The 26,405-nt window shown below is 50.0% G+C and overlaps 1 protein-coding gene and 1 long non-coding RNA gene across 6 annotated transcripts in view; one reads left to right on the top strand and one right to left on the bottom strand.

Annotated features, from left to right (window-relative positions):
- The window catches only part of LOC136792007 (uncharacterized), a 125,922-nt gene extending 99,577 nt beyond the window's left edge, over positions 1-26,345 (bottom strand). The window contains exons 1-6 of one of the 4 annotated variants that reach the window (XR_010835067.1): positions 25,792-26,345; positions 15,898-16,017; positions 11,285-11,522; positions 9,216-9,341; positions 1,649-1,749; positions 498-612 (exon numbers count right to left, since the gene is read on the bottom strand). This is a non-coding gene — a long non-coding RNA (uncharacterized lncRNA). Of the gene's footprint in view, positions 1-497; positions 613-1,648; positions 1,750-9,215; positions 9,342-11,284; positions 11,523-15,897; positions 16,018-25,791 lie in introns of those variants that run through there. The other 3 variants (XR_010835065.1, XR_010835064.1, XR_010835066.1) reach the window with 3 other exon arrangements.
- Positions 12,034-25,616, top strand: TULP1 (TUB like protein 1). Of its 2 annotated transcripts, none has more exons than XM_067006085.1 (14): positions 12,034-12,080; positions 12,194-12,245; positions 12,622-12,700; positions 13,014-13,172; positions 14,069-14,203; positions 14,922-15,023; positions 15,100-15,219; positions 15,964-16,079; positions 19,009-19,179; positions 19,373-19,485; positions 20,512-20,623; positions 20,701-20,799; positions 22,990-23,161; positions 25,047-25,616. In XM_067006085.1, exons 1-14 carry the CDS (start codon positions 12,034-12,036, stop codon positions 25,178-25,180), a joined length of 1,611 nt encoding a protein of 536 aa, XP_066862186.1. In that variant the 3' UTR covers positions 25,181-25,616. The 2 variants fall into 2 exon arrangements, with proteins under 2 accessions (XP_066862186.1, XP_066862187.1); XM_067006086.1 differs by lacking the exon at positions 13,014-13,172 and adding an exon at positions 12,875-12,881 and having other exon boundaries at positions 12,622-12,702.
- Positions 26,346-26,405: the final 60 nt, after the last annotated feature.

Genomic DNA, 26,405 nt, shown 5'->3' with positions numbered 1-26,405 from the left:
CTCTCAATAACAGACCTAGTAGGTTTTTAAATTTACTTTAACAATAAACATGGACTTGTTTTATTCAGTATAATAAATCGAGAATTAACATTTTGTTCATTTGTTTCTTTGTTCTGGACGTGTGTGTGCCTTGCGGGGATCTTAGTTCCCCGACCAGGGATCGAACCCAGGCACCCTACAGTGGAAGCACAGAGTCCTAACTACTGGACCGCCAGGGAATTCCCCAAGAATTAACATTTTGAGGAAAATCATTCTGAGGCTGTCAATGACACTGGTCAATTCTGGACCTTCAACTTTAAGTCTAACAAATGGTAATGCAAATTTAAATAATAATGATGTACTATCTCTCACCCATTAAACAGGAAAAAAAGTAAAATAATAAAACCCAAAATTGGTGAAGTTATTGGGAAAAAAGTACATTCATACATTATTAGTACAATCCTTTTTGAGGAGAGAGGTGATCTGACAATACTCATCAAATTCCGTATAATATTTATTCATAAAATCATTCAAAAGATGAAGAAAAATCACACACCTTCTCATGCTTCACCACTATCAACACTCCAGGGCTGGGCATAGCTTGTCTTATCTTTTTTTCCAATTTTTTGTATTCTAGTGAAATACACATAACATAAAATTAACCATCTTAACCATTTTTAAGTGTACAGTTCAATGTAAGTACATTCATATTATTGTGCAACCATCCACCTCCAGAACCATTTTCGTTTGGCAAAACTGAAACTCTGTAGCCATTAAACAATAACTCCCCATTGCCCCCTCCCCTCAGTCCCTAGCAACCACCATTCTACTTTCTGCCTCTATGAATTTGACTATGTTAGGTACCTCTTATAAGTGGAATCATACAGTATTTGTCTTCTTGTGATGGGCTTATTTCATTTAGCATAATACCTTCAAAGTTTACCCATGTTGTAGCATATGTCAAAATTCCCTACATTTTTAAGGCTGAATAATAATACATTGTATGTATACACCACATTTGCTTATCCATTCATCTGTTGATGGACACTTGGGCGGCATCCACCTTTTAGCTATTGTGAATAATGCTGCTATGAACATGGGTGCTCAAATATCTCTTCAAGGTCCTACTTTTAACTCTTTGGGGCATATACCCAGAAGTGGAATTGCTGGGTCCTGTGCTATATTGTCTCATCTTTTGGGGGGGTATGGCCTGGCTTCCGAATTAGAGGGTATTAAGAGGTTGGAGGGGATTGGCTGTGAGACTCTTGGGCAGGTTACTTTCCCTCTCTGAGAGCAGATCCATGTTTCCAAACAGGGACTTTTGTTAACCACACACATTCCCAAGCCCATTTTCCTGGGAGATTCTAATTCAGTGCCTGTCCTGCGACCCAGGAATTCTAAATTTTTTTAAAAGAGCCTCAGGTGATTTTTATCATCATACAGGTTTGGGAATCACAGGGCCAGAGGAATTCCAAAGGCCCCTGTAGCTGTGACTATGACTTCAGTGGTTAACAAAGTAATGTGGAGTCCTACTGACTGGGTTAAATTCCTGGTCGTCAGTTACCAGCACCACCTCTATTTCATCCCCTAAAGGAGGGTAATGGCGCCTACCACAGGACTGTTGCATTAAGTAAGTGGAAATGAAAGAAAATAAAGATTTAGCATTTACCTAGTACTCAAAAAAGTTCTAGAAAATCTTTGCGCTGTTCCCAGTGGTCCTCTCCTTCAGCCTGGCTGGTCCTCTCGCAGTGGGTAGGTTCCTGTCGCCACCTGGTGGTGAGACTAAGTCAGTGCATTCACACAGCCTTTCCCCCAGTCCCCCACCCAACTCTGCCCCAACTCCCACCCTGCCCATTCCATCCCAAGCTCACCCTACTCAGAAGCCTCAAGTCCCTCCGTGAGGGTGGAAGACCAAGGCGGGAGGGCCTGGGGTCTGAGGGTCCCAGCAGCCCCGAGAGTCCATTCCACAGCCTCAACCTAGTGATAGTGAGTCATTGGCACAGCTCTGCCTCCCTGGATGGTCCTGCACAGGCTGGTCTGTCCTGCCCCATCCTTAATAGTAAGGATGGAGCTGAGTGCCAGCTCTGTGCTGGTGGCCTTGCAGACATTGTCTCATTCAGCCCTCACATAAAGTAGAGGGACTTATACCGTTTCCACAGATAAGGAAATTGAGGCTCAGAGAAGTTAAGTGACTGGCACACAGTCATACAGCCTGCAATGGCGGAGCCAAGTCTCAAACCCAGGTGGATCTTAAACCACGGCTACTTCTACTAAGCTACGAGGCCTCTAAACTAGTGATTCCCAACCTTGGCCAGACATTTAATTCACCTGGGGAAACATAAAGACTACTAATGCCTGGGCTCCACCCCAGAGATTCTGGTTAATTGGTCTGGGATATGGCTTGAGCACTGGGCTTTTGTGAAGCTCCCCTAAGTATTCTTGTGTGCAGCCAGTGAGAACCACTGCTCTAAAATCACCCATTCTGTTTTCTGTTTCTTGGGGCTCTGGGGGTAACGGCAAACTTCCCATAAGCGATCTGAACCGAGGTGTTCCACTTCCGCCAGCAACACAGATGCAATGGAGGGCGAGAGTGCCACGTGACAGTCCAAGCCTGGAGCAGAAGTCCAGGTTCTACCGCAGGGAGGATAGTGATGGGTGTGCTCCCGGGCGCGCCAGCACCCACTCTGGAGCGAGGCCTGAGGATGTGGGGGCCCGCGTTCTGCTGCGTACTGGCTGTGTGTCCTTGGGCAAGTGACTGCACCTCTCTGTGAAGTTGCTGGTATGGAAAACATGTATGAAAGTAGCATCAACCGCATAAAATGGCTGAGTATTAAATGAGCTAATTAAGAGAAAACCCACTTAGAACAATACCCGGGCTTCCCTGGTGGCGCAGTGGTTGAGAGTCTGCCTACCAATGCAGGGGACACGGGTTCGAGCCCTGGTCGGGGAGGATCCCACATGCCGCGGAGCAACAGGACGCGTGGGCCACAACTACTGAGCCTGCGCGTCTGGAGCCTGTGCTCCACAACAAGAGAGGCCGCAACAGTGAGAGGCCTGCGCACCGCAAAGAAGAGTGGCCCCCACTCACCTCAACTGGAGAAAGCCCTCGCACAGAAACGAAGACCCAACAGAGCCAAAAATAATAAATAAGTAAATAAATAAAAATCTTTTTTTTAAAAAAGAACAATGCCCGGAACCCAGCAAGCTCTCAATAAATGTTACAACTACTGCTCCTGCTATTATTATTATTATTCCTGACTCTGACAATAGCTCCCCGTGTGGACTACTCACCAATTGATCAGGAGTAGCAAAAACCCTCTCCCGTTTTATAACTACTATTCTCTCAAATCCAATACAGAGAGCCCCGCCCAGAGGCGGGCACATGACTCGAGCTGGCCAATCAGAGCACCTCCATCCTCAGACTTAAACCGACAGATTCAGGGGTAAGCAAGTGAACAAGTAGAGCCAGTCAGGTCCCCACCTGGGGGAACTGATGTGGTCAGGGAGCCGTCAGAGGTCATCTTTCCCGCTAACGCAGAGGAAAGCAGAGTGAGAGAGAGACTTGGGGACTCCTTTTGAGCCCCTGGGTACAGCCATGCCTGAGGTGAGACTGCGTCTAGCTGAACCAGTTGAGGGGCCAAGCAGTTCCCTTTTGAGCTTATGCTAGTTTACATTGTACTTCTGTCACCTGCCATCAGCAGAGTCCTACCTGGCTTTAGGTTGAGTTCATAGTCCCTGATCACCTGCCAAGGATTCAGCTGAGATGATGTCCAGGAAGTGGCTTCTTACGTGGAGGTTGGGTCCTGAAGGCAACTCTCAAATTACTTTAATTACCCATAAGTGAAAATCACACATAGCAGAATTGCCCTTGACAATCTCTCATAGATTGACGAGGACTAGAATGCAAAGTGTTTTCCTGGACTTATAACAGCCATCACTGGGACAATAAAAAAACGTATTGGGCTTCCCTGGTGGCACAGTGGTTAAGAATCTGCCTGACAATGCAGGGGACACGGGTTCGAGCCCTGGTCTGGGAGGATCCCACATGCCGCGAAGCAACTAAGCCCGTGCGCCACAACTACTGAGCCTGCGCGTCTAGAGCCTGTGCTCCACGACAATGAGAAGCCCGCGCACCGCGATGAAGAGAAGACCCTGCTCCCCGCAACTAGAAAAAGCCTGCGCACAGAAACAAAGACCCAACACAGCCAAAAATAAATAAATTTATTTTAAAAAAAAAAAATAAAAGAAAAAAGAAAAACTTATTGGTCTTTGGCCAAGGGTATGCCAGAGTTCATTATACTATTCTTTCAAATTTACTGTGCGTAAATTTGAAATTGTTTCAAAAATAAAGAGAAAAAATTAACATTGGAGGAAAAACTAAAGAAAAAAATTTTGAAGAAAAATATCTCATAAGTTGCCTGTCAAATACTGTACCTGCCACACGCAAGCACCACACTGGAGACACAAATGGACTCTGAACAACTGCCAGGGGCGGTGCTCCACCAGGGGTGCAAGAAGTCCACATCTCTTTCCCTGAGCACCAGGTGGAGAGACAGGCATTTAAGGACCCATTTGTGGGCTTCCCTGGTGGTGCAGTGGTTGAGAATCCGCCTGCCGATGCAGGAGACACGGGTTCGTGCCCTGGTCCGGGAAGATCCCACATGCTGTGGAGCAACTAAGCCCATGAGCCATGGCCGCTAGGCCTGCGTGTCCGGAGCCTGTGCTCCGCAACGGGAGAGGCCACAACAGTGAGAGGCCTGCATACTGCAAAAATAAAAAAAATTTTTTAAAAAAATAAAAAAAAATAAGGACCCATTTGTGCCAGGAATCTGTATCTTTAAACACTAGAAACACTAGACTCGCATGTCTTGGGACCAAGACAGAAAAAGAGACAGGCAGGGTCTCCCTCTCCTCCCAGTTCACAGCACCTGAGATAGTTCTCTGTCTCTGTCTCTGTCTCTCTCATCTCATTCAGTTATTCATCACATGCTGTGGACCCTGGAGAGACAGCTGTGAATGGGATGGACAAAGTCCCTGGCCTCATGGAGCTTGTCCTCACAGCTCTTGTGACATTATTCAGAGAAGTGTGGGGAATTACCCAACAGTGAAATAGCATCTGCCTTTCTTGAGGGCTTCCTGGAGATGGTGCTATATTGAGTGGTTCTCAAACTTGAGGGGGTATCTGAATCCCCAGAGGATGTGCTAGAATGCTGATCGCTGGGCCCTACCCCAGAGCTGCTGATGGTCAGATGTGAAATCTGAGAATCTGCGCTTCTAACATGTTCCAGAGTGACGCTGTTGCTGCTGGTCTGGGGAACCCACTTTGAGAACCACTGCTTTACTGAGAGGAGTAATTTCAAGAGTGAGAGTTTCAGGCCCCACAGGAGGCTCTGATCACTCAAGGAACTTTTAAAACTCCTACTGCCCAAGACCCACTCCATACCAATTAACTCGGAATTTCTGAGAGGTAAAACCAAGCATCAGCACTTTTTAAAGCCTCCTGAGCGGAGTAATTCTAACACACAGCCATGGTTGGGCATCATGACCCCCAAACTAACCCAAACCCAGACTGAACTTCAGTCTTACCCAGATTTGCCTTCAGCTTGGTCCAGACATCTCCCAGTTGCAGGCCCTTGGGCCAGCCCTGTGCTGGGCCGTCTGCAAACTTATGACCAATCTCACAGTCCTGCAAGGCCTCTATCATCATCCCATTTTATAGATGGAAAAACTGAGGGCTATGTCCACCTGGGGAAGAAAGCAGCAGAGCAGGATTCTAACCCAATAGTGCTCAGCTTTTCTCTTCTTCCTGACGTCACTTTGCCTCAGTGTTTCCCAGGAATGCATGGCATTTGGGGCTGGACCACCGTGCCTGTTTCCCATGTTACAGGACATCTAGAACGTCAAGCTCCTGCCTCTAAACACCATGAGCAAACCACACACACACACACACACACACACACACACACACACACACACACTCTGCTGTCATTGTGACAATTCAAAACACCGCACATGACTTCCCTGGTGGCGCAGTGGTTAAGAATCTGCCTGCCAGTGCAGGGGACATGGGTTTGAGCCCTGGTCCAGTAAGATCTCACATGCCACAGAGCAACTAAGCCCATGTGCCACAACTACTGAGCCTGTGCTCTGGAGCCCACAAGTCACAACTACTGAGCCCACGTGCCACAACTACTGAAGCCTGCACGCCTAGAGCCCGTGCTCCGCAACAAGAGAAGCCACCTCAATGAGAAGCCCGCGCACTGCAACAAAGAGTAGCCCCCACTCATCGCAACTAGAGAAAGCCCACGCACAGCAATGAAGACCCAACACAGCCAAAAATAAATAAATAAAAATAAATAAATAAACAAAACACCCCATACATTTCCAAATGCCTCACCTGAGTACCACTGCATCAGACACTAAGCACCAGGCATATCCCAGAACACTTAAATGTCCCTTCCTAAGTCTGCCCAACACCTCCAGTGACACCTAGCACTACTATTAGATTCTTCCAATTTCTGGCTTAAAATCCAACCCTGCAATAAACTTCAACTCAAAACCTCACCCCAACCTGACTCTAGCCATAATCAAGTTCCTGAATTGCTTGTTAAATCTAACACCAACCTCACAACCTTCCTAAAACCTGACTTCCAGACCCAGTCCTTCAGATGCCATCATTGATCTGAGTCTTCAGAATATCTAAATGTCCCCCTTAACTACACATCCTCACCTCAGCTCTCTCCACCTTATTTTTTATTTATTCTCCACAGCCTTTCTGAATGTACGGTTCTCGTCAGCTCACCTCTGTTCAACAACTTTCCAAGGCTTCTTAGCACCCACTCATGCCCACTAGCATTAAATGTCATCTTCAGTAGGACCCAAACATAACTTTCTAGTTGCAGCCATTCGCATTAGGTTCAATTACAAGTTTAAAAAATCCCCATCTCACAGTGACATCAGCAAGATGGGTTTGTGGGTTTTGTTTTGTTTTGTTCCTTCTCTCTCTCTCTCTCTCAAATCAAGGCTCCTAGCTGGTTGCTCCACAGTGGCAGCTCACATTCCCAAGATTACCTCATGGTCCAAGATGGCTGCTAGAGCTCCAGCCATTAGGTCCTCTTGCCAATCAGTGAGAAGGAAAAAGTAACGAAGAAGGGTGCACCTCTTCTGTAAAGGACCCTCCCCAATAGCTGGAATTTAGCTACATGGATGCAAGGAAAGCTGGGACATGTCTTTTTCTGCATGTCTATATGCTCAGCTACAAATCAGGGACTTCATTATTAAGGAAGAAGAAAACATACTGGAGGACGAGTAGATGCTTCCAGACCATTACACCTCCCTCCCTACCCCTAGGAAGGACCTCAGTTTTGAATATTATATCATCAGACTATATTATTCTTCAAGGATTTTGGCTCCTGGCTCATGATTCTCTGACATGCTCCTGTCCTAATTCTTGGTGATTTCCTTATCCAAACTCTTCCAATGCCCAGCCTCTCTGTTTGTTGCCATGCACTCCTCTCCCCTGTGGTCTTGTCCTCTACTTTCCCTGTGCCACTAGATTTCATCATCACTCTGTCATATCTCACACACACACACACACACACACGCACACTCACACAAACACATACACACACCAGAATTTCCATCACATCTCCACCACTCTCTAACCCAGCTCACTACCTTTCAAAGTTTCTGCAGGGACTAGAGATAACACAATACTGCACACCTAGTAGGTGCTTGTCAATGGGATGGCTCCACCAAGCACCAGCTGTGTGACCTTAGACAAGTTACTTAACTTCTCTGAGCCACAGACATGAAAGTGTGCTGTGAGAATAAATTGAAAGCACTGGGCACAGTGCCTGGCACATGGTAGGGGTCATTATTGATCAGCATCATAGTCACTGGTGGTAGCAAATCTTCGTCTTCTGACAGTAGATTTAATTCTAGAAAACAGCTAAAATTCAGGTGGAATTGAGTCTGGTGACTATTGCCAGTGATCAAGCTGAGAAATGTCATTTTTAGACCAAAACAAAGTGTAATTATAAAGCCACAAGCTTGTTTTTCTTTGTGGAGAGGCTTGGTGTTCTGGTGTCAGATCAGAAGGTATCAGAAGTTATGTATGTTCCTGATCTGAATCTTATCCCTAAACTCACCCTCATTTTCACCAAAATCTTGACAGCCAATCCTAAACCCACCCACCCCTGACCCAAATCTAAACATTGACACCGCCTCTAATTTTCCCACACATGCTCACCACTTTGGCCCCTACCAAAACTCTGAAGTTCCTTTTCATTCTTTTCTGAGTTCCACTTTGCTTCTTTCTATTCCTATCATGATCTGGACCCAGACTAACTCTCAAAGGACTCAAAAAACATGTCATTGCATTCAAAGTGTACAAAATTTGAATACATTCTCCTCAAAAGTAACTAAGTAGGGACTTCCCCGGTGGCCAGTGGTAAAGAATCCTCTTTGCAATGCAGGGGGGGAGAGTTAGATCCCTGGTCAGGCAACTAAGACCTCACATGCTGCGAGGCAACTAAGCCTGCGTGCCACAACTACTAAGCTCGCCCACCTCAGCTAGAGCCTGCCTGCTGCAAACTACAGAGTCCATGCACTCTGGAGCCTGCGTACCACAACTAGATTAGAGAAAACCTGCCGCCCAACTAAGAGCCCGCGTGCTGCAACGAAAGATCCCCACGTGCCGCAGCTAAGACCTGATGCAGCCAAAAAAATAATAAAACTTAAAAAAAAAATAAGTAACTAAGTAAATGTGAAACTTTTTAACTAAAATTATTTTTCATGTATGTTTTGAGAAGTGACTTTTCTTCTTATATATTCAAAATTATGTATTAAAATTTAAAGGGAAATATAGTTTACACTTACTAAATATCCAAAATTAATCAAATTTAAATGGTTTTTAGAAATTTTAACTCCATTTTATTAAACACTTTTAGAAAAACCGAACTGTTCTCAAAATAGCATCCAACTAGTTGCCAACATGAAGAATTGCTACCATGCTTCACACGTCATGTCCAGACCTACATATGCACAAGTTTAAGTCATGTGAATTATTCAATACTGTAGTGTTCCTCAGCTGCCATGTGCAATTGTTATGAAGACAGTGCTGATTAATGAGACCCTTCAGAACATGAAAAAAAACAAGTAAATGGACACTTTGTTATGCAAGTATCTGTCATATCCATGCAACCCGAGAGGAGAGATATGAGAACTGCATTTACCTTTTCTTTCACTTAAAAGCTTCTGCTGCTCAAATCTTCCCTGCAGCTCCAAAGCAGGGTCCATCTCTGGCATTGGCAGAAGCTCAGCCGACACGCCTCCCACAGGCCGGTGCAGGAATCTTTGTTCTGAGAACAGTGGGCAAGAGATGTGAAGCAGTGTTCCCTGGGGCCCGAGCAGTGTTAGATAGGGGATGTTTACGTTTACAGCCTGCTGAGCGCCAGACACCCTGTGGTTCTTGGCATGGATTTGTTTGGGGGTGGACATTCTCCAGAACCCTCTGAAGGGTAGTTCTTAGGCAGAGTCACTCTTGTCCTGGTCGAGGGGACCCCAGTGCTCCATGGTGCCGAGTTCTTTGCTGCTTGGAAACATTTGGCATAAGCTGTGCCTTTTACCTGGAACATTCTCTTTCCTAGTCTTTGAAATCCTTCAGGTCTCAGATTAAAAATTCACTTCTCAGACAACCTCATCTGTTCTCTATATACGGACTGCCCACCCCCCCACCACCCCACTATTCTCATGGAACCCAGTTCTTTCCCTTCTTGGAATTTATTACAATTAATAATAATGAGAGCATTATAACTAATTTGTTATTTATGGCTTTACCATCTGTCTTTCTCACAAGAATGGAAACTCCATGAGGGCAGGGACCACATCTTTTTGTCCATCACTGTATAACCAGTACTGTTTGGCACAGAGTCAGTGCCCAGAAAATACTTGTTGACTGACTCTCAGCTGTGAGTTTCCTTACCTTTCATATCAGGGTTTTAGTGTCTGCCTTATAAATATCATCATGACGGTGGAGAGAGAATGGGAACAAGGGCCTCACACATGGTAGGTGGTCAATAAATGCTATTATGATTGTTACACATTCTGAGTCAGATGAGGACCAAAGAATCTTGGAGGTTGGGGCTTGAGGGCTATTTAGGGTTGGATGGGTTTCATGGAATAGGGATTCCAGGAGGGAACAGCTTGAACAAAGGCATGAAGGAAAGAAAGTATAAAGGAAATAAGTAAACCTATGGGGCTGGATGGAGAGTAGGGTATGAGACAGCCCTGTAGTTAGAAAGGCAGATTGGGGCCAGATCAGGGAGAGCCTTGAATGCCAACTCAGCACACTTTAACTTGATCGTAGGGACCCAATGACGATTTTTGAGCAAAGGTGTCAACAGAAGAAGTGGTATTTTAGGAAGATTAATTATGGCACATCTGAATCAGGTGGACCAAGGAAGTGGCGAAAGGCAGACAGACTGTTTCATTCAAATTCCATTTCTACTCGTTTCGACTGTATAAAATATAAAAGGGTTAAGAACAAAAGCTCTGACAGGAAACAGAGCTGGTTACCATCTGGCTGATACTGAGCAGGTCACTTCACCTCCCTGGGCCTCAGTTTCTCCACCTATAAAATGGAGAAAATAATCTCCCTCGCCTATCTCACTGGACTGTTGTCCGGTGAAAATCACATGAAATAAGGAATTCCCTGGTAGTCCAGTGGTTAGGACTCAGCTCTTTCACTGCTGAGGCCCAGGTTCAATCCCTGCTCTGGGAACTAAGATCCTGCAAGCCGCACAGCCAAAAAAAAGAAAAAATGTGCTCATTAATTCACTCATGAAAAAAATGAACCTCAATCATGTGTCAAGTTGTGCTGTAAATGCTGAGGAGACAGAGATGAAGCTGAAGTGCTCTGAAAAGCAGCATATAATTACCAATTTTTGAGCACTCACTGTATGCAGCTTTCCATCTGTCATCTCACTTAATCTGCACAACATCCCTACTAGGTCAGTGCTTTATTAAACCCACTTTATAAATGAGGAAATGGAGGCCCAGAGAGGTTAAATCTGTCACCCAAGGACATTCACCTCTTAAGCAGCAGAGCTTAGAGCTTGAGCTCAGGACTGACCCATGCCTGACACAGCTGCCTCCCTCTTAGCTCTAGACCTTTGAATACATCTGCCTGTTTCCAACCTCTAGGTCTCTATATTGCTGTTCCCTTTCCAGGTATAGCCCATCCCACTTTTTTTTTTCTTCCTTTCTTTCTTTTTTCTTTTTTTGGCTGCAGAACTCCCCTCACCTTTTTGAGTTTCAGGTTTTAGATCAGGTTTCAGGAAGCCTCTAGGACCCCCAATAGGGCCCCTCTTCTGGGCTTCCTCTGCACTTAGCCAAACCTCTCCCATGATATTAATCACATCAACACTACATCCCTTGTCTCCTTGCTGGGAATTCCCTGGTGGTCCAGTGGTTAAGCCTCCATGCTCTCACTGCTGAGGGCCCGGGCTTGATCCCTGGTTGAGGAACTGAGATCCCACAAGCTGCAAGGTGAGCCAAAAAAAAAAAGTTCCTTAGCAGTAAAAAGATATTTAGGTGGACACCCAGAATATAGGCATGTTTCTTTATAAAGTATATACACATGCATCTATCAATCCATATACATTAAATATTAGTAAATCCTAGTTTTTATTTTTTTAATGAAAAAGAAAGATAAATACAGGATCTGATGTCATATTTTCTTCCCATGCCCCATTTACCACCAACAAAGTATCAATACAAATCATCATCTCTAAGCCAAAGCTCAGGGTGCGGGAGGACCTGGTACAGTGATGCCATCTTTCAGGCCGCTGAGGATCTGAGTTTTCAGCCTCTTCCCTCAGTGGGCCAGGCAGGGGGATGGGTTCGGGGCAGGAGCACCTCCCACAGTGCTGCCACCCTCTTGAGCCAGCAGGAGGTGGGGGTGAAGCTGAGCCCGGATTAGCGGGGGCCCGCGGGGAAGCATCTAGGGCTGCAGGGTGGCCAGAGCAGGGGCTGTGGATAGGCGCAGGCACCATGCCGCTGCAGGACGACACCCTCCGAGAGGTGTGGGCCTCAGACAGGTCTGGAAAGCCCTCACCTCATCCTACCTGAACCCTGGTGGGGGGGCAGTGGAGGGTTTGGGGAGGGGCAGGAAAAGGGGAGGGAGACAGACTGATTCCTTTGCTACCCTCAGCGAGCATGAGGAGGAAGGCCAGAGCCCGGAGGTCCAGCAGCGCACCAAGCAGGTATGTCACCCCTGATTGGAGAAGAGACAGAAAGTGCACCCCCCCCACACAGCGTAGGGGGTCTGAGAGTGGGGAGGGTCCCCCTCAGCAGCCTCTGGGGCTTGTTGCTTCCCTGGAGGTTTTTGTTTTGTTTTGTTTTTGCACGAAGGGGGTGTTTGGGGGTATGGGGTGTCCAGGGGAGGAACTTGGGCCTTGGGGCACTGGAGGTGGCCGCGGTACACGGGAGGGGGTCATCCTTCCTCACCCCAGGAAGGGGCGCATTTCCCCTCGCGATAATCTGCGGTTATTTCTGGCGGCTCAAGGGATTAGAGAGTGATAGGCAGCCCTCAGAGCCCCCCTTTCCTTCCCCTCCCTTCTCTTGACCCCCACTCTGCAGCGACAGAAGTTGAGGAAGAAGAAGACAGAAGCCCCAGAGACTCCCTGCCCCACGGGATCCAAGCCCCGGAGACCTGGAGGCGTGCGGAAGGCTGAGCCCCTGGGTGCCCCCCAGGGTGAGGGTCACGGGAGGGAAGGACCGCAGGCGAGGGTGTCCTTGAGTCTGGGAACCCTCCCTGGGAGCAGGGGCGTGGGAGGGGGGGTAACTGGAGGGGGTAGCGGCGGAGCGGGCTTGGGGTTAAGCTGGTGGGTAGGAGGAGTGTATGGATGATGAAAGCAGGGAGAGGGTCGTCCGAGGCGGAAACAGAGCCCAAGGGAGACCCCAGGGTGAGGAGCCTGAAGGGGGATTGGGCGCCGTTGGAGGTCCCGCCTGACCCGCGCATCTCGGCTCAGCGGGACGGAGGAGGAGCCCGCGGGAGGAGCCCTCCCGGGAGCCCGCCGAGGCCCGGGAGCTGCAGACTGTCTATGCCAAGTTCCTCAGGGACCCCGAAGCCAAGAAGCGCGACCCCCGGGAGACCTTCCTGGTAGCCCGCGCCCCAGACGCGGAAGACGGTGAGAGAGCGCCAGGAGGAAGGGGGCGTCGGGAGAGGAGGAGGGAAGGGGCTGGACAGGAACAGCAAATGGAGAGGGGCGGACAACTCGGAAAAACCGCGTTCACGTCCCTGGCTTCGTCTTTGAGCTAGGAAAACCTTTGTTCCCGTGTTCTTGTCCCATCGTCGGCAGGCGGAAACCGAGGCACATTGAGGTTAAGAGTTTTGCCTTAAACTGCAGCTTCCCTGGTGGTCCGGTGGGTAAGACTCCACCCTCCCAATGCAGGGGGCCCAGGTTCCATCCCTGGTCGGGGAAATAGATCCCACATGCATGCCGCAACTAAAGACCCCCGCATGCCACAAGAAAGATCCTGCGTGCTGCAGCTAAGTCCCGGCACAGCCAAAAAAAAATTTTTTTTAATAAATAAATATTTTTTAAAATTAAAAAACAAAAACCCCCTGCAGCTAGGGGCCGGAGGTAGTTCAGACGGGTCTGGCTAGAAGTTAGAAACAGCAACAGACCAGGACAGGGAGAAGCAGAGTGGGAGAAGCAGTGCAGGTGTCTTTTAGAAGGGGCAGAGAAGGGGAAAGTGAAAGACTCCAGGAGAGTGTGTGAGGAGCTGAGGGTCCCAGAGAGAGAGGAAGGACCTACAGAGGAGGGCATTTTCCCAGAACAGGATTGCCAAGCCCCCAGCATCCCCCCAAATCCAGCTCCTGACCTGTAGACCTTGGAAGACTCTGGGGTCACCCCCTTCTTTGAGGAAGGTGCTGAAACTCCTTTCTTCCTCCTGTTTCTGTTCCAGAAGGGGAGCCTCCTACCCTCCGCTCCTTCACCATCTCCCAGCAATCTGGAAGGACTGGGGTCCCCAGATAATGGGGCCCACCCCAGCCCCCGTTATGAGCAGTTTTTACCTGCAGGGGATGAGGAGGAGGAAGAGGACAAGGAGGAGAAGGAAAAGAAAGAGAAAATCCGTCTGCCTCCCAAGAAGCCCCCCAAAGAGAAGGCTTCTGCAGACATCAAGGAGAGGAAGGACAAGGCCCAGGGTCCGAAGGGTGGGTGTTGAGGGTCCAGAGGGGGCAAAGACACACAAAACTAGCCCTACCCCTGAGGGGCCTGGTGTCTCATGGATACGCAGGAGTTGAGACATCAAAAAGTTCCCCGGTGCCTGGACCCAAGAGTTTTTCCCTTTGGTGGTTTCTTCCCTCTGATGGTCCTTAAACCAGTATGTGCTCCCCCCACCATCCCCCCAGCCCCCTCCCAGGGTGCTCTGTGAACCAGGGAGGGCAGAGGATTTTCGTTTTCTTTGTGATTTCTTTTTAACTCTAGATGAATTATTTGTATGATTTTTTACAAAAGTTTCAGAGTGATTATAGTAAAAAATCAATCCGTGAATAAATGCTGTGATAGTTCCCTGGCTGGGGCACCTTGCCCCATGGGTACTGGGGTATGGTCTACATGTGGACATGTAGCTAGGACCTTGGGCCTCTCGGAGGGGCGGGGAGGACTGTCTGTAGCACTGGCCACAGGAGGTTTTCTGGAGGAGATGGGGTGGGAGCTGGAATTCAGAGGCTCAGTTAGGAGGCCTGGCATTCATCCATTCATTCATTCATTAACTACTTATTAAACTCCTGGTGTTCATTCAGTCCTTTCTGGACTCAGGGTTAAAAACAAGACAAGCAGAAGATGCTCTGGGCCTCCCTGGGGACTGGAGGAACAATGAGGGGATTGGAAGGTGGCTCTTCTTTGTCTAACTCCACCCTCCATTTCCAGAGGACCTGGGAAGCCCTGTCCCCCCACTAAAATCTCTGCGGATTAAGAAGAAGGCGGCATCAGCAGGGGAAGGGACCAAGATGAGGAAGATGAAGAAGAAAGGTGAGCCTGGTCTGCGGAGGAACAAGGGACTCTGGGTGAGGCAGGGGGGGTGACCTCTTCACATCCAAACACACAGGGTCCGGGGAGGCTGACAAGGACAGCTCAGTGAGCCCGACTAGAGTGAGAAAGAAGACACCGGCAGCCATGTTTCTGGTTGGGGGAGATGACCCTGGGGAAAAAGCTCTGAAGAAGAAAGGTGGGTGGCAGAGGCCTCTGGTGTCAGGACATCCAGAGGCAGTCGTGGGTGTGGAAGGAGGGATGCAGCATAGGGTGAGGAGTAGGGGTTCTAAAGTCAAAGACTTGGTATATGTATGGATTATTCGCTTTGCTGTATAGCAGAAACTGACACAGCAGTGTAAAGCAACTGTACTCCAATTTAAAAAAATAATAAAGTCAGAAGACTGGGGGCGTCTTGACCCCCACTTTAATAGCTGTGTGGCCTCAGGCAGTGTCTTAGCTTCTCTGAGGCTATTACTTTCTTTTCTCTTCTTTTTTAAATTTAGTTATCTTATTTATTTATTGTTTTTGGCTGCATTGGGTCTTCTTTGCTGCGCTCAGGCTTTCTCTTGTTGCGGCGAGCGGGGGCTGTTCTTCGTTGCGGTGCGCGGGCTTCTCATTGCTGTGGCTTCTCTTGTTGCGGAGCACGGGCTCTAGGCGTGCGGGCTTCAGTAGTTGTAGTGCACGGGCTTAGCTGCTCTGTGGCATGTGGGATCTTCCCGGACCAGGGCTCAAACCCGTGTCCCCTGCATTGGCAGGCGGATTCTTAACCACTGCGCCACCAGGGAAGCCCTGTTACTTTCTGATAATAGTGAAAGGGGGTTGCTCTCTTGTGGTTGTGGGAGGGGTCCAAGTGAGGCGTGGGTGTTGGACGTACCTTGCAAAATATGATGGGTTCTGCCAGGGTAAGCGGTTAACAGACTTGCTCCCCTACAATGCTCAGGCACTCCCAAAGGCTCAGAAGAGGAGACGGAGGAGGAGGAGGAAGAGGTGGCAGCTGTGGTGACAAAGAACAGCAATCAGAAAGGCAAAGCAAAAGGAAAAGGCAAAAAGGTTGGAGCCCAGATGGGAGAGGGTGAGGTCCCTCCAGGGAGCAGTGGCAGGGGCCTGGGCTTGGGGGACCTGAGTGTGGGACCTCGTGGGCTGGGACCATGGAGTCACTTGGGGTTCGAATCTTAGCTGCCTCTCTGGTGACAGGATATGAGGACAAAGGGAACCAGGTTTGTGAGAACAGAAGAGGCAGTTGTGGGGTCACCAGGCTGGGACTGGCCACCCGGGGGCTTTATGTCACCCACTCTGAGCCCTCCTCCCCTGCAGCCTAACTATCAGACACAGCTGGAGATGTGGCCCCCACATGAGAGCCACACATTTTCTGTACCAGGGAGGTAGAGCACAGGCAGACAGACACATGCATGCACATCCCTGGGTACACTGACTGACTGACAGCCAGCTGTAGTTGAGCTATTATTAATTTTTTAATTGAGGTATAGTTGCTTTACAATGTCATATTAGTTTCTTTTATAAAGCAAAGTGAATCAGCTATGTGCATAACATATCCCTTCTTTTTTGGATTTCCTTCCCATTCAGGTCACCACAGAGCATTATGTAGAGTTCCCTGTGCTATACAGCAGGTTTTCATTAGTTATCTATTTTATACCTATTAGTGTATATATGTCAATCCCCATCTCCCAATTCTTCCCACCTCCCCACCCATCCACCCCGTACTTGAGTTATTAAAATAGTTCCACTCTGCTGCTCTGAGATACTGTTCAGAGTGCTTTCTGCTCTCCCACCCAGGCCCTCCCAACCTTCCAGCATCCAAACTATCCAGCAACCAAAGGGTTAACACTGGCCATCAGAGGCCTCCAGGACCTCTTCCAGTCCTACCAGTGTCCACTCTGACGGTGCAGTCTCCATGGGCAGAACACATTGTTAAATATTTCCAATACAGCCCCCACTCACAAACATGACTCAGGTACCAACATGCACAGCGGGAGAGAGAGGTCGAACTGGAAAGAGAAAGTGATGAAAGTCTTCAAGAAATAGGTTTCCATGAGTGGAGAGATCATCCTGAGGGCAGGGCCTGGGGGTATCTTAGTTTGTGGGTTTATTCCTTTGTACAGGAGTGGTCGGGTCTTGGGGGACTGATTCACATTAGCCAAGATCACCAGAAACTGATATATAACTGAAAGGCCAGTTTATTGTCTTCCAGAAAGAATATAACTGCAGTATAGCCTTTAATATAGTAGGCCCTTGAAATTCACCTCTGTAAAAATGTTTGAATGAGTCTGGCTTTCCCCACACCACGTTCCAAACATAGTCTTGGATTTCCCAAGTTTCTTCTAGAGCAGCCTAGAGCAGAGAAGAGATGCCACTTACCTGGAGGCTAAGGGCCCACTCCCTAACACCAGCCTCACTTCACACACAGTGCAAACCTGCCCTCAGCAAAAATGGGCAACCTCAGTACATCAGGGCTTCTTAGTGACTCCCAAAGAGCATTTATACCTGAAATGCACACACCCAGTGGCAGTCCCTTGTCTCCCCAGCTGGGAAACTTGGGGTTAGAGTCTTGGTTCCCTCTCTTGTGAGGGACAGAACATGACAGCAAAGGGCACTAGGTTTGTAAGAACAGAAGGGGCAATGGTAGGGTGGTCACTAGGCCACCCTAGGGCCTAATGCAACCACAAAGTTATTGAAAGTTTTTCAAAAAGCAAAATGAGCTTATTTATTCATTCATTGTATTGACTATGTATTGCTATATAACAACCACCCCAAAACTTAAAACGAAAATTTATTTTCTTAATTTCTGTGAGTCAGAAATCTAGGAGTGGCTTAGCAGGGGTAGTTTTGACTCAGGGTCTCCTGTGAGGTTGCAGTCTAGATGTCAACTGGGACTGTGGTCATTCTGAAAGCTTGACTGGAAATGGAGGATCCACTTCTAAAATGGTTCACTGTCATGACTGTTGGCTGGAGGTCTCTCCAGAGGCTGCTTCAGTGTCCTTAAGACATGGCAGCCAACTTGCCCCAGAGCCCAAGAGTGGCCCAAGAGATACAGCAAGGCAGAAGCTGTAATATCTTTTATGACCTAGCCTTAGAAGTGACCACCCATCACTTCTGCCATACCCTATTGGTCACAAAGGCCAACCCTGATAGTGTGGGAAGGGTCTACACACAGGTGTAAATACCAGGAGGCAGGGAGCATCGGGGGCCATGTTGGAGGTTGGCTGCTACATTCATTGAGTATTTACTGTCTGCTATAATTATAGTGGTAGCTGACACTTCTATAACACCATGTGCTTAGAACACAGCAATCCGCACCTTCACCCTCACCTCAGTTCACCCCGAGAGCATCCATATGATGGAAGGTCTTTCTAAAGGCTCTGGGTTTAACAGCATTCAAAGCCCAGCTTCACCTCTTACTATGTGAACTTGGACAAGTTATTTAAGCTCTCTGAGCCTCAGCTTCTTCACCTGTATAATGGAACAACTACCTCAGTAGCTACTGATAAGAGGAATGAGTTAATATTTGGAAAGTGCTTAGAATAATTCCTGGCACATTGGTAGACTTTCTATGAGTGTCTGTTAAATATATAAACTAAGGTCTGTCCCAGGTATCCACCCCAACCCTACATACTTCTCAGATGAAAAAACTGAGTCACGGTGTGGTTAAAACTTAACAACCATGACAGACAGTTAGTGGTGGAACCAGGATTTGAACCCAGGCTGTGTGGCTCCAGAGCCTGGGCTCTTAACCACAAGCTAAACAAAATAGTAATAAAGCACAAAGCTCCCCAGAGCCTCCTAACATGGCCTGGTGAGCTGCTGGGGGAGGGGGAGTGGCCGGCTGCACTCTAACAGCCTCTGTTCTCTCCCCAAACAGAAAACGGTGAGTTGTCCTGCCTGCCCTGCCTGCATCCCGGCACTGAGGACCTGCTGAGGGCTGGGGAGCTAGTGCTCTAGGGCTGATGCACCCTCTGCCCCCACCCAGAAGGAGGACAGGGCCCCATCGCCACCCGTGGAAGTGGACGAACCCCAGGAGTTCGTGCTTCAGCCTGCCCCCCAGGGCCAGACGGTGCGCTGCCGGCTGACCCGGGACAAGAAGGGCATGGACCGGGGCCTGTATCCCTCCTACTTCCTGCACCTGGACACAGAGAAGAAGGTGGGTCGGAGAGAGGTGGCAGCCAGTGAGACAGAGAGTGGAGGGGCCAGGACCCAGCCTGAGGGAAAGTCTAGAGCCAAAGTGGGGTGGGGGGAGGGCTGAGGGGCAAATGGGCCTTCTCCTTCCCCGGGTGCACCTCCTTCCTCCAGCTCACCTCCTTCCTCCAGCACGTCTCTGTGACCCCTCTCCCCAGGTGTTCCTCCTGGCTGGCAGGAAACGGAAACGGAGCAAGACAGCCAATTACCTCATTTCCAGCGACCCCACCAATCTGTCCCGAGGAGGGGAGAATTTCATCGGGAAGCTGAGGTGGGGCTGGGAAGCTCAGTGGCCAGTCACCTCTGTCCCCTTGTGCCTGGCAGAGTGCCCACCACATCAGACACTCTGGAATTGTCCCCCGGCCCGGGGCTTCTCACACTTTGACAGGCATAGATCACTTGGGGGTCTTGTTAAAATGGTTCAGTGGGGAGAGTTCCCTGGTGGCTTAGTAGTTAGGATTCTGGGCTTTCACTGCCGTGGCCCAGGTTTAATCCCTGGTCTGTGGAACTGAGATCCCGCAAGCTGCAGGGTGAGCCCGCTGCCCCCCCGGCCTCCCAAAAAAGGTTCAGTGGGTCTGGGAAAGGAGTGAGGTTCTGTATTTTTAAGAAGCACCCAGGTGATGCCCACACTGCTGGTCCAGAGACCTCACTTGGAGTGGGACATAAGGTCCATGGGACAGGGATTATGCCTGTCTTGTTCATGGTTGAATTCCTAGCACATGGCACATAGTAGCTATTCAATAAATATTTACCAACTGAACGAACGAATAAATATTCAGCACGTATGCTGTGCTATGTCTCTCCATATAGCTCATTCAATCCTCACCATAAATATGAGAGGTGAAGGGAAAGTGAACCCCTGAGTCAGGCCTTATTTCTTTAATTTATTTATTTAACAAACACTTATGTAAGGCCTACCTATGTGTTAGGTGTATTTCTAAGTAACTTCCAAATATTAATCCATTCAATCCTCTTATCAACCAAATGGGGTAAATACTGTTATCATGCCCATTTTACAGATAGGGAAGTTGAGACTAAGAGTTTAAGTAACTTGCCTGGGGTCATACACCTACTAAGAGATGGAGCTGAGATTTGAAAGCTGCCCAGTCTCCTTCTAGATCCAGCTTTTAAAAAGACTTCATGGGGGAAGCCAGGGGCAGGGGACCTGAATTGCTCCGGTCCTAATACACACCCATGCTTGAGGTAGGAAGCTCTCAAAGCTTGGCTGTGAGGAAGGGTCTGGGAGGAGGGGTGTGGACCTTCCTCAGCCCCGCCCCCAGCTCCACCCTGCTTGCAGGTCCAACCTCTTGGGGAACCGCTTTACCGTCTTTGACAATGGGCAGAACCCGCACCGCGGAGGCAGCACGGATGTGGGGAGCCTTCGGCAGGAGCTGGCGGCTGTGATCTACGTGAGTTCCACCTGTCCCCCGCGGCAGGCAGGCCCCTCCTCTCGCCGGGGCCTGGCTAACGCGCATCTCCCTCCCAGGAAACCAACGTGCTGGGCTTCCGAGGTCCCCGGCGCATGACGGTCATCATTCCCGGCATGAATTCGGACAAGGAGAGGGTCCCCATTCGGCCCCGCAATGTGAGCCCCGCACCTCCCTGAAGCCCTTCCCAGAGCGCCCTGCTCCTTACTGACCTGCTTGTAACCCACTCCTAGGAAGCTGGGGGGCAGGGGGTGGGAGGGAGATGCTCGGCCTGCCCAGTACCCAAACCCCTGAGCACACCCATCACCCTGTCACAAATCACCCTGTCACCCCATCACCCTGTCACAAATTCATTCTGGCAACTTGTGGAATGAATTCAATTCAGGGGTTTTTCACTGAATTCACCGAAACAAGCACAATAGGGATTGTTTTGTTTTGCTTTGTTTTCTTCAGTTTACGTCAAATCACTCATTCATATATTCATTCAACACACATACATTGAGTGCCAAGTATTAGTCTAGGCGACTGGAGACATCAGTGGACAAAACAAAGATCTGCACTCATGAAGCTGGCATTCTAGTGGAGGGAGGTAGACAGTAGACAATAATTGTGATAAATAAGTAAATTGTGTAGTATGTTAGAAGGTGATAAGTACTGTGGGGAAAAAAGAAAAAGTCGAACAAGGGAAAGGAGATGAGGGTGTGTGTGTGTGTGTGTGTGTAGGTTTCAATTTAAATACAATGGTCAGAGTGAGCCTCACCGGGAAGATGAAATTTGAAGGAGCTAAGGAGCAAGCCTGCAAATATCTGGGAAGAGAACATTCAGGCAGGGGGAAGAGACAGTGCAAAGGCCCTGAGGCAGGAGTGCCTGGTGGGTTGGAGGAGCAGGTCAGAGAGGTGACAATGAGGGGCAGATGAGTCTGTGTAACTGGTTTTTACTCAGAGAAACAGGAAGCTATAGCCGGGTTTTGAGGAAAGGAGTGATATGATTGACATAATTTAAAAAGCAAAGGTTGTTTGGTGTGTGTGGGGGGGGTGAGGGGTAGGGTAAGATGGAGAGATGGCCTTGAGAGAGGTGGCCTCCTTCAGTGTGTCAGTCCCACGCTCTGCTCCTTAGCACTGCAAGTTGGGTGAGCCCAGGATTTCAGAGACCAATGACTGGCATGTAGACACTCACAGTGATGTCACTTTACTCATTTGCAATGAAAAAGAATACTCCCATCAGCTGATCACACATCCCTCCCTGCTGGAAAGTCACACTGTAATCAGAGGCCTGGCCAACCCATGGGGCATGAGCCCTGGGAGGCTCCGGTCTTTAAGAGCCTGTGGGTTCCACAGTTGCTCCTTCCATCCTGGAATAAACACATAAATCCTCCAGAGGCAGTGCCTCCCACGTGTGTTTGGGCTTGGTAAGAACTACCCAGTCCTGCTTTGGGTATCTCTTCATCATCTTACAGTTCATTCATTCCACAACTATTTATTAAAGCCAGGCACTGAAGATCCAAAATCAACACAAGAGTTACCATCAAAACAATATCTGATATATTTATTGAGCATTTACTCTGTGCCAGGAACTGATCTAAATGACACTTCACGCACTATTAATCATTTAATCTTCACAAAACCCTGTTGTGAGGGAAACTGAGGCACAGAGCCATTAGTAAAATACTGTGCATGCTGTTAGGGTATCTAATTCTGTCCATAACAGTGCAGTGGGAGAAATGGTAAGAGCAAGGTGTTATGGAAGCTCAGAGCTGACATCTAAATCAGACATGGGGTCAGGAAGGCTTCTTGGACGACACGATCTTGAGTGGACTCATTCTAAGTCATGAACATGAACAGGTGACAAAGAAACTAAGGAAAGAAATATCTCAAGAGCACCATCATACAGACACTGCTCCTTCCTTCCAGAAACTCTTCCAGGACATTTTATTTTAACTACTCTTTACCTATACATTTCTCCAAGCTCAACTGTGAGCTCCTTTTAAGTCCTAGAATAGCTGGTTCATCCTTGTAATAGGTGCTAGCATATATGGCCGTTCCTAAGACCCCCTTGGGCACCAATGGCATCGAGCACCTACTGTGTGCCAGATGCTACTTTCCACTTTCCAACCCTCCACATTGGCATCCCACAGCAAAGCCCATTCTCACATATACACACCCTGCCCGTAAGGACGCCACAGAGACCGCACATGCACTCAAGGATACCCTGCATGGACGTTGACACCCAGGCTGCACACACACAAGGGCATGCACACGTCCCCAGCCACCCCTCCACCACCAGTCCTGAGATATCTCAGCCACCCCTAACTGTACTCTCCCTAATACTGCCCACCTGTGGCATCCCAGGCCAGCGATGGGCTGCTGGTGCGCTGGCAGAACAAGACACTGGAGAGCCTCATCGAGCTACACAACAAGCCCCCCGTCTGGAATGATGACAGTGGCTCCTACACCCTCAACTTCCAAGGCCGAGTCACCCAGGCCTCGGTCAAGAACTTCCAGATTGTCCACGCCGATGACCGTGAGTATCTGAGGACTCAAGCCAGGCTGTTCCCCACCACCTCCATGACCTCAACCCTTACTCAAGTCTTTCCCCTAACCCCCATCTCTCTCTCTCCCTCTCTATATAACACACACACACACACACACACACACACACACACACACACACACACACACACACACACACACTGGAGTGGAGCTGTCCTTTATCTCTGGAGCCAGAACATTCAGGAAGGTCACTCTCTCCTGCGGGGGCATTGACACTGTGCTCCCAGGAGCCTCATATATTCCAAGCAGGTGTCTTGGGGCTAGAGCCTGGGGTAGATTTTGGGGTATTCTGGGTAAGACTGTGTTGAAGGGACAGTTACGCTGCTGGAGCTTAAAAAACACTGACAGGGAGTTCCCTGGCGGTCCAGTGGTTGGGACTCAGCACTTTCACTGCCGTGGACCTGGGTTCAATCCCTGGTCAGGGAATTAAGAGCCGGCAAGCTGATACTGCAAGCCACGTGACGTGTCCAAATAATAATAATAATAATAAAAAAATTTAAAAATAAAAAGACTGATAGACCAACCCCCATGTGGCCAAGAAGGATGCTGAGGCTCAGAGAGGGCAGCCCATTATCCAAAGTCTCTCAGCAACTCCAGGCAGTTACCCTGGACCTCAAAATTTATTTCATAAACACTTACACAGTGCTTTCAATGGACCAGGCACTGTTCTCAGGACTTCACAGATACTGAATCATTAAATCTTTTCAGGAATTCCCTGGCGGTCCAGTGGTTAGGATATTGTGCTTTCACTGCCAAGGGCACGGGTTCAATCCCTGGTCGGGGAACTAAGATCTCCACAAGCTGAGCCGCCGAAAAAAAAAAAATTAAATCTTTTCAACAGCCCTGTGAGGAAGGTATTATTATTGTCGCTATTTGGCAGAGGAGAAAACCAAGGCACAGAGAAGTTAAGTATCTTATACATATAGCTTGTGAGAGGCAGAGGTGGGATTAGAACCCAGGTAGTCTGGCTCCAGTGCCCAACCCCATGAGGATGGTTGCCTTTTAGGAGTAGGAAATATAAATCAAGCATTTCTATCGTTCTCTCTCCAGTGAGGTCAAAGGCCTGCCCTCGAAGAGTTAGGGAAACAAAATGTACCTTGAACACAATTAAGTAAAAATGTCCCCTGTTACAAGACTTGGGGAGAGGTCCCCACTAGGGTGAAGGGGTTTCGATATGGAAAGTTATCTCCCAGGGACTTTCCAGGTCCCCAGGATTGGTTAACATTGAGTGAGTTCCCCACCCCCACTCCATCCTAGGGACGTGCCCCCTGTCACCTGTCCTGAGGCCTTGAAAAACCGCTCTCCAGATCACATTTCTGGTGGAGCCTGGTCGGCCGAGGTTGGGGGTATTTTTAGCAACATCCTGTCCCTATGGATGCTGGGGGAGGTGTTGGGATTGAGGCTGGAAACCTGGGCCAGATATGGGATGGGGGCTGAGGGGGCCAGTGGATAAGGAAGGGAACCATGAGGCTGGTGGTCTAAGATAGGACTTGGGGTCTGGGGGTGGGAAGAAGAAGGAATGGGGCAAAGACAACAGAGGCGCTGGAAAGGAAGGATTCTAGGCTTAAGGAAGTTTGACCGGTTTCTCTAAGTGCGGGCGGTCATATGCATAGCCCTGGGCAGCTGAAGGTAAGGCAGGGTCGCCGCCCTCAGGGGCTTACAGTGGCTGGTAAAGCTGCAGGCAAGTGGGGCTTGCTGGGCGAGATAAGAGGGTGGATGGACGGTGGGGTGAAGGACTGGGGCCCCAATGCAAGAGTGGGGGACTTCCCTCAATGTTGAGGGCATTGTCTACCAGGAGGGAGAACCCAAGAGGTCTCGGGCCGACCCCCATACCCCCACCCCGTCTATGTCCATAGCCGACTACATCGTGCTGCAGTTTGGCCGCGTGGCCGAGGACGCCTTCACCCTAGACTACCGGTACCCGCTGTGCGCCCTGCAGGCCTTCGCCATTGCCCTCTCCAGTTTCGACGGGAAGCTGGCCTGCGAGTGACCATAGTAGTCCTCAGCGCCCGCCAGGGTTGGGGAAAGGATTCAGTTTGGAGGCTTGAACGGTCCCTTCACCAGAGTCCCCAATGAAGACTCCTCCCTTGTCGGGGGCTGACCCCGCTGTCTCCGAGTGACCTCCATCCACTGCCCAGCCTGGCACAGGCCGAGGCAGGGGAGGAGCTCACACGGCGGGTCGGACGGAGATGAAGAACATCTGGAGTTGGAGCTGCACATCTGGTCGCGGAGCTAGCCTGCGCCGCTTCACCAACACCACCCCCGCCCGGCGCCCCAGTCACTTCCTGTCCAGGAGCAGTAGTCAGTGTTGTTTTAACCCCCTCTGGGACCGTACTAGGGCTCCAAGGAGGGGGGCGGGCTCCGAGGAGGGGGTAGGTGATGGGGAACGAAAACCGGGTACCCACATCCCCAATAAAGCTGCGTACTAGGCCAAGAGGAGCAGTGGTTCTTCAGCGCGTGCGGAGAAAGAGGCGGCGGGAGGGGTCCGGAGCGCGGGAGAGGTCCGGAGGGCGGGCTGGAGGCCTCCCTTCCCCACCCCCCACCCCTCTCAGGCCCTGGGCGCTCCCGCGTCCCCTCCCACGCGCCCATCGTGGGTCCTACCGAAACTCGGCTGGCTCGCGATGTCGAGACGCCCCCCGCGGGGGCCCCGGGGAGCCGGGCCGAGAGGGAGGGCCCCGGAGGTCCGGGAAGAGGGGGAAAGGGAGAAATTCGAGAAACAAGCCTCTCGGGGAGAACCAGACAAACCGGGTTCGGGCAGGGCGGGCGCAGCCTCCAGGGCGGGGCCGGGTCTGGGGCCCGAGGAGTAAGGGGGCGGGCCCTCGGTCGGGAGAGGGCGCTCCGCCTCGGCCGCTCGGGACTCGGGTAGGGGGTAGGGAGACCCGAAGACCGTGCGCCCCGCTCTGCCGGGCTCCTAGTGACGCGGCACCCGGGCCCCTGCACCGACGGGAGTCCTGCCCCCGAGGTGGGAGCTCCGCCCTCGGCTCCTCCCAGGCCAGAGCCCCAAATTTCGGCAGGGGACTGGGGAGGTAGGGTAGGGCAAGGAAGGTTGAGAGCGCCGCTCCGGCGGGCGAGGAACGGGGCGCCCGGGCGCGGAGAGGCCGCGGTCCGCCTGGTGTCCCGAAGCGTCAGGGTGGGCAGCCCAAGCGCGGTCGGGGGCGGCCCCGCGCGGCCCCGCCCCTCCAAGCCGGTGCCCGCCCCCCTGCGCGCCCCGCCCC

The sequence above is a fragment of the Kogia breviceps genome, chromosome 10 (assembly GCF_026419965.1).
Source record: "Kogia breviceps isolate mKogBre1 chromosome 10, mKogBre1 haplotype 1, whole genome shotgun sequence".
NCBI classification, from domain to species: domain Eukaryota; kingdom Metazoa; phylum Chordata; class Mammalia; order Artiodactyla; family Physeteridae; genus Kogia; species Kogia breviceps.
This window is presented reverse-complemented; position numbering and strand designations above follow the sequence as displayed.